Source organism: Acanthisitta chloris, unplaced genomic scaffold (assembly GCF_000695815.1).
Source record: "Acanthisitta chloris isolate BGI_N310 unplaced genomic scaffold, ASM69581v1 scaffold1693, whole genome shotgun sequence".
Taxonomy (NCBI): Eukaryota; Metazoa; Chordata; class Aves; order Passeriformes; family Acanthisittidae; genus Acanthisitta; species Acanthisitta chloris.
Window position 1 is genome coordinate 9,149 of NW_008666350.1, and position 7,737 is coordinate 16,885.

The window sequence follows — 7,737 nt, forward strand, 5'->3', positions numbered from 1 at the left end:
CATGGTCTTGATGTCAGTTTCTCCTTGAACAAAAAAGTCTTGCAAGCCTCACCTTGAATGTTCTTATAATCAGCTGTTTAAAAGAATCCTGCAAAAATGAGTACTCTGAATTGTTATTTAACATAATGATATATTTAAATAATTATCATAAGAAGCATTTCCATAGGCTGATGTTTTTTAGAAGTTCTTCCTCGTGCTGGTATTTACTAGGACTGTTTTTCCTCCTTTTCCTCTAGGTCCTGTGTGCAGTATATGTGTATCATCTTTTGGAGCAAGACCAGTAGCTATCTTCAGTGGCTTTATGGTGGCTGGAGGCCTCATGATGAGCAGTTTTGCACCTAACATATACTTTCTATATATTTCATATGGGATAGTTGTTGGTAAGCAACACATTCCCTTCATGTTGAGACTTAGTCTTCATTGTTTTGAGTCTTAGTTTACGAATCTGAAATGGGAAACTGATGCACAGAGGCAGTGGTAGTCTGGGACTTGGTTTCTCAAGGAATACTTTACTTTTGGGCAGGAAGGGATGCTGCACAAGCAGGCTGTTACCATGGAGTGAAAGAGAAACCAATGTATATGTTCATCAGGGTTTGAAAACAGTCTGTCCTCTGTCGACATGATTGTTAGGGATGGAGAAGCTGAAGTTTTGCCTAAGGGCTGGAATCAAGCAGGTCTTCTGCAGGCATGAGGTGCCAATCTGAAAGGAATAACATATCTTCTGGAATTTTGTCATGTACTCATTCTAATTTGATAAATTAGAGATCATTATGGAGCAGTGCTGGTCTCCACATAACTGGATTGAACCTAAGATACTGTTCTAGAGGCATAAAAGTGCAGTTCTCATAGCAGGTGGTGACCTACCCCTCTGTGCTGCAGAGAGCTGCTGTGGGTGGCTTGCCAAATTAACTGTGTCAGGAATTTGGGCACCTCGCTGATCAGCAGGGACCCAGCGTCATGCTGGCCAGGCACAGTGCCACATGGATAGAGTTCTGCTGATTTCTGGGGCCAGCCCCTGGCCTGAAAGCCTTGTAACCCTTCCACACAGCACAGAACCTCAGCTGGTGAACAGCTCAAACCCAGCCTGCACCACACGGGTTCTGCAACCAGGGGTGGTCAGGGGAGAGGGAGGCAGGACAGTGCAGGCAGCCTAATTGTTCTGTCAATGTGAGACTGGTGCTGAGTTTAAAGGTACCTCTGTACCCAGGGTACACTTACCTGGGAAATAACAAGGGGCATTCATTTCCCAGAGTATATAGTATGCTTTATATCTTAACTCTTTTTCTCAAGGTCTTGGATGTGGCCTTTTGTATACTGCAACAGTTACCATCACTTGCCAATATTTTGACAAACGCAGAGGCCTCGCACTCGGTCTGATTTCAACAGGTATGACTTTTAATTGTTATTCACTCAAACTTTTCAAGTCTGATACAGATGCCATTACCCTAACAATAAAAAAACAGGAGAATATACTTTTCCCAGTTACTTCCTGAAGTATTTCTTAAATCTAAACTTCAGTAGCAATTATGAGATAAAATCAGGCTTCAGATAAAATAGGAACTACACTTGCAGGTTATCCATATAGATGAGAAAAAGATATTCACTGCTATGAAAGCAGTATCATGTGTAGCTTGGGCTGTGTGCCATGGTTCACACAGAGGGGAAATGTTCCATAGAGCCCTCTTCTCTTACACAAGATCAGAGGAGACAAAGAGACTGGAGATGCAGGACATAAATGCTGGATCACCATAACCCTACATTACCTGTAACTTTAAAGGAGTAGTTGAAGTTTGGGCTTACATTTGTAGTATTTTTTTTCCTTTCCAATCTGAAAGGAGACTGATTTCTGAAATCTTCCAAAAGCTCATTCCAGCCTTTGTCCTGGTATGTCAAAGGAGTCCTAGCAAAATGACCCTCCGATAATACAAGGAAAATTCTTTGAAGGATGCTGAGCAGAATCTCTCATCCTCTCTCTGGGTCCTTGGGTTGTGTGGTGTTGTCCTTTACACCAAGAGGAATGACTAAATGAATGGACCAAGTAGGAACTGTTAAAGGTGGCCATTGTCCCATGCCTTGCTTTGTGTGTTGTATGTAGTCTCTCCTCTGATCTGTTTTCTGAAGTAGCTGTTAGTGAGGAGAGACATGGTCAGTACAGTCAGTGTTGTGAGATATTAATACGCCAGTTGAGTAAAGGGAAAATTTGGCAGAAATGTTCCTTGGGATCATTTTCAGTGGCTTTTCTTAAGATTCCAGGTAGTTTGCCTTAAAGCCTAATCTTATTGAGCCCTGGTTAATTTTAGTACCTGGAAGACAAAACAAGTGTGAATTTTGTAATTAGTTTTTCCTGTATTTAGCACCAAAGTATATAACTGGCTCTAATATAACCTAGAGACAGTCTTCAGCAAAAATGTTAAGGTTTGTCTTTAAATTGCCTTGAAAATCGAATACTCTGTTTTTGTGAGAGAGCATCCATTGATTACAATGGATCTGTGCTCATTTCAACCAAGAGCTTTTTCTTTAAATTAGTGGGTTGCATTAAGTGCTTGTGCTCATAGTAATTGCTTACTCTTCAGTGTTTTCTTCTGAATGGCCAAGTTTCTCAGATGCATGTTTGGCCCCGTAGAGCTCCAGAAATGCTGCTGGATAAACTCCCACCATGTGACTCCCTCCTCCTTAAACTCCAGGCAGTCAAGGGCTGTTTCTAGGAGGGCTCTAGGTGAACCCCTGGTCTGTTCCTGCTTTAGAGGGGGAAGGTGGCAGTGAGGAGGAGAAAGGGGAAAATTTTGGGGGATGAAAATGGTACCCGAAGGGATACATGTATGTGAGTGCATGGCAGAAGGATGGCTGAACAGTTCTGTGACATTTTTCATCAGATACAATATTGATCTTACTTGTTTCTAAAATGTCTGCTAGTGCTATTTCTCATAAGTTGTTCAGATATTTTGAAAGACTTCTTATTTTGTGGATACTCAATAAAGAAACTGTGCCTTCAAGAGAGGTGGTAACTTAGCATTTCATTAGACTGAGGAGGGAGGAGCACCAAAGACCTTGACAGTGTGTTTGTAGCTGCTGAATTACAGGAGTTTGTTACTGTTGCAGAATGCTCTCAGTTGCTCAGTTTAAACTGATATTATTTTCCTTCTGTAGGCTCAAGCGTTGGACTCTTTATCTATGCAGCATTGCAAAGAGAGCTTATTGAGCTATATGGGCTGGATGGTTGTCTGCTAATAGTTGGTGCCCTCTCTCTAAACATATTAGCATGTGGCAGCCTAATGAGACCATTGGAGTCATCTGATTCTCCTCCACCAGAAAAAAAGTGTGTAGACAAAGTCCCAGATCAATATTTAGTTTACCATGAAAAAGAAAAGACTGTCGAAGAAAATATAAGCATCCTTGAAAAGGGCTATGTTGAAGAAAAATGTGCGAACACTGTGCCTGACTGCAAACAGGAGAGCATTTTAAATAAGAATGTATTGAGCTCAATAAATGTAAACGAGAAAGACACTTATAAGAAGAAAGTTGTAGAACAGACAAACTTCTGCAAGCAACTTGCCAAAAGAAAGTGGCAGCTCTATTTGACCTACTGGAAGGAAACCATGGTTCTTTTTAAGAACAAAGTATTTTCAGCTCTCTTTGTTGCCATCTTGCTCTTTGATATTGGTGGATTTCCTCCTTCTCTGCTCATGGAAGATGTAGCAAGAAGTGCAAACATAAATGAAGATGACTATCATATGCCCCTTATTTCCATTATTGGCATTATGACTACTGTTGGCAAACTTGTTTTAGGAATACTGGCAGATTTTAAATGGGTTAACACTTTATATCTATACGTAACTACCTTATTAATGACAGGAGTGGCCTTGTTTGCAATTCCATTTGCCAAAAGTTACCTTACATTAGCAATGCTTTCTGGGATTTTGGGTTTTCTGACTGGGAACTGGTCAATTTTTCCGTATGTAACAACGAAGACTGTGGGGATTGATAAACTGACTCATGCATATGGGATACTGATGTTCTTCGCTGGACTTGGAAATAGCCTTGGACCACCAATTGTAGGTAAGGTCAAGGCTGATAGTATAAACTGAACATGAGCTTGTCAAGACCAGACAGAATTAATTTGCATGTGAGGAGTTCTAGGTGGTCCTAATGATAACGGAAAGATGAAATCAACATCTTCAACAACAATTAAGGCCTGTTTGGTTTGAGCTGGCCAACTGATAATGTTCTTGTTTTGGCACTGAAGAAAGCACATTTCATGTCTGGTCAAACTGCATTTTAGGTTTGGCCTATGTTATTTTATTGTGTTTTATTTTATTTTTCCCTAATGTTTCTCTAACTTTACAGTGCTGTTACATTTAATTCTGCACTGATGCTTTTCTCTCTTTTTTTCACCCTTCAGGTTGGTTTTACGACTGGACACAGGAGTATGACACTGCATTCTATTTCAGTGGCTTTTGTGTCTTACTGGGTGGATTTCTTTTGCTGTTGGCAGCATTGCCCTGCTGGAATGCCTGCACCAATCAGAGCTCAAAGCTGCCTCCAAATACTTATGCCTACAAAGTTGCATCTAGCGCTTAGGTGACAACTGGAAAACACTTTGCATCTTTTTATATTATGTAGCAAAATATTTTAGTAATTTTCCACATATTTATGAAGCCCACAAATCCTCTTCCACTAGAAAAATTCCATTGTTGCTTGTTGTTCAGTTTCTTTTTCTTCTTTTATTTCTTTTTTTTAATATTGTTTTTAAAAACAGTCTTATTTTGTCTACTATGCACCATGTTTTTAGCCTTTGTCTACTGTAATTTCCTTTCACCTCACCCTGTAAGGGTTATGTTCTGCTGTATTGTCAGTTGTACTTTTTTTTTAAGGGGAGGTGGTACGGAGGGGTGAAAACTGAAGCAAAAATGAAGGCCTGTTCCTTATAGGAGAAGGCTGTTGTTTCTGTCACCTGTTATAGGTCTCCGAGTTGCACAATCAGACTTTACAAAACAAAAATTTGCCTTACTAGAATGTAATACTGTGGCAAGGTGCTTCTAACATCATGCTTAGATTAACTTTTTGTCTTTTTGAAGTTTCTTCAATTTACAATGAAGTGCCAGTTGGGGGAGGGAGAAGAGGGGAAACAAAATCAATCTTGTGTTGCATAACTGAAGTGAATGTTATGATGAAAGTCAAGATTCTTAATACCACTGCAACTAAGAACTATGTTTATAAATATTGCACATTTTGTGAAGTCTGTTTATAAAACTGTTGAACCAAAACCTTTTAAACCAAGGAATAAATGTGATTGTTGAAACCATGACAAGAAATGCTGGCTTGGTTATGCAAGTTCATAATCTTTAGATCGAAGCTGAAGACGTGATCACAGAAAACCCACAGGTGAGTGTTTCTACACAAGTCACCCACAGTCTGCCAGTACCAGGGGCCTCTCTTTTTGCACAATTGCTGCTCAGTAGGTTGAACCTGCTGCAGACATCTTAATAGTAGATCTTTCAACAAGGTAGACCTGATGAAAAAAGAGAAAATGTTTATAGCAGGTAGAAAAGTTAGTAGCAGGGAGCAAGAAAAAGCACAGGGGAGGGTTAACATAAGAGGTTCAAGGAAAGCTGACGTGGAAAGTGTTGCAACACCAAAAAAGTCAATGAAGTGAAAACCCTGAAACCTACTGCCTCTCTAGCTGCAGGCTACCCCTGCATGTGTGTTGGCTTTTTTCTGGCGTGACTGGGGAACACAATGTTGAATCTTTTCTGAGCCAGACAGGTGGTGCAGCAAAGGCAAGATGACTCTGCATTGCCCTGGGTGCCCTGTGCTTTTGCTTACGTAGCTGCTCCCATGCCAAAGATGTGTGTTGCTCTTGCATAGTAACAGCAGAAAGCTATCCATGGGTGGCATGTACTGCGTGCTTCGGCTTCTTGCTGTAGATTTAAAGTTTAGTGGAGCATGTTGCAAGCCTTGGGTGAGGCAGATGTTCTTAGTCCTGAGTTACATCCTGCACGGTTGCCTGTAAGTGCCCAAGTCGTTCTCAGAAGCACTATGGGCCTCAAATGTCTAATGGGATTCTGGCTCATAAATAATCCTTAAGATAAAAAACAGTCATGTAATGAGCAACCTTTATTGTCAAAGTGCTGTGCACAGAGTTACTGTGTTTGCACACCTCATTAAGCAAGAGCGATGCAACATCTAAGTGGGGCAGATGTAAGTGCAAGTAATGTTCCCTCTTCTGACCCAAGACAGGAATATCCAGCTTGGCTTCAAACAGTTTTTGCTGACTTTCTGGGATTCACTCATGTTTGTACTAAAACCTGACAAAAATAAAGATGCAGTTAGTTTGTACCTACCGTGTGGGTTTTTCTTCCTGGATTGTTTGTTCAGTGCATGGGGAAAACATACTGAGTATTCAGGATAGGCATAAATGGAACTCCAGTCCCAAACTGGAGTCTTAGGTCTCTGATGTGATTTGTACCCAGTTTATGTGCTGTATGGTAGCTGTAGTCAGATGTCACCATGTGTATATAGAGGTAATACCACGTTTCACGCATCTTAAAGAAACTGCAGTGCTATATTGGGCATAATAAGGGCATGTGTGCTTTCAGATTCATCTCCTAAAGACTCACTTCCTGCCAACAATATGTTCTGAGTTCTTTAAATGTGAAACTGATGTTAAATTAGTGGTGTGTCTGGAAAAAATGGAGCTGGAATTAATGATTGGGTTGTATGTAGCACACTTTTGTAATGGAAATGGAGTGTATTATTATGCAGCTTGATATGCTTAGAAATATGACTAGTGATCTGTAATAGTTTCCCGATGTGACCGTACCCGTCCGTGAGGAAGGAGCCCTGACTGTTGAAGAATTTTATGTGCCACTGCAGGCAGGCAGTGTGTGTTAGGACTCCTTTCCCTAGCCAGTTAATTGAGCCCTGTGACTGTACTAACCTTGTCTTTAACTGATAAACAAGACCCAAGGTTAAATGTTATGGTTTTCTGCATTTTACTTTTCTAGTTTTGCAGGGTTCCTTTCGGTGAAGATATTTCCTGACATGCTGCTACTTGTGTATTATCTAAGGGCCTTTTCTTCTTCTGTCTTCAAGCTTCATTCAAATTGGCCCATAAGGTCAAATGTTTTTTTGGAAGGTGGCAGGAGAAGTACAACAGGATTGTCTGTGCCTCATGTGCTTGGAAAGGAGGTTATCAGCATTGACAGGGGGTAGAGATAGGTTAAAGGTTCTGTCATGTAGAACTGAATTCTGGATGCTCTTGAGTTTTATAATCCCTGACAAACAGATCTGGAACAGAAGGAATGAGATGCTTAAGTAATTGCTCTTTATTGTGGAAGAAAATGTTATTGTTTATTGCATAAATTAATTGGTTACAGTAGAGCCAGTCATGAATAGAACATTTATCTTCTGATTTGCAGATCTTAAGAAAGTTTATTGTAGTTATCAAAACACAAGTAAAATGAAACTGAAATGTTATTAGATTTAAAGTCTACTCTGTGCCTTTTTCAGTTGATGGGCTTTATCGTTAGCTGCAGAAATGGATTATGTTCCTTTAGTAGCTGTTAATTTGTCTCCATCATGCTGATACTGGATTCTTGCATCCTGCACTGACATTGAACAATGCACAGAATAAGGGCTACAGATCATATGCCATAAAAATTTATTGAGATGTTTACATAGCATTAATCTGACACGGAGGTATTTTTTTATTGGAGAGATATTTCACTTCAGGCCTTT

General features: G+C 40.2%; 1 protein-coding gene across 1 annotated transcript in view; it reads left to right on the forward strand.

The window, feature by feature from the left end:
- SLC16A9 (solute carrier family 16, member 9) overlaps positions 1–5,192 on the forward strand; it is a 13,974-nt gene extending 8,782 nt beyond the window's left edge. The window contains exons 2-5 of the mRNA XM_009072065.1: positions 237–380; positions 1,291–1,386; positions 3,148–4,056; positions 4,400–5,192. Of these exons, the coding sequence (XP_009070313.1) occupies positions 237–380; positions 1,291–1,386; positions 3,148–4,056; positions 4,400–4,578 (1,328 nt within the window). The 3' untranslated portion in view covers positions 4,579–5,192. The remainder of the gene's footprint in view (positions 1–236; positions 381–1,290; positions 1,387–3,147; positions 4,057–4,399) is intronic.
- The last annotated feature ends 2,545 nt before the right edge of the window (positions 5,193–7,737 follow it).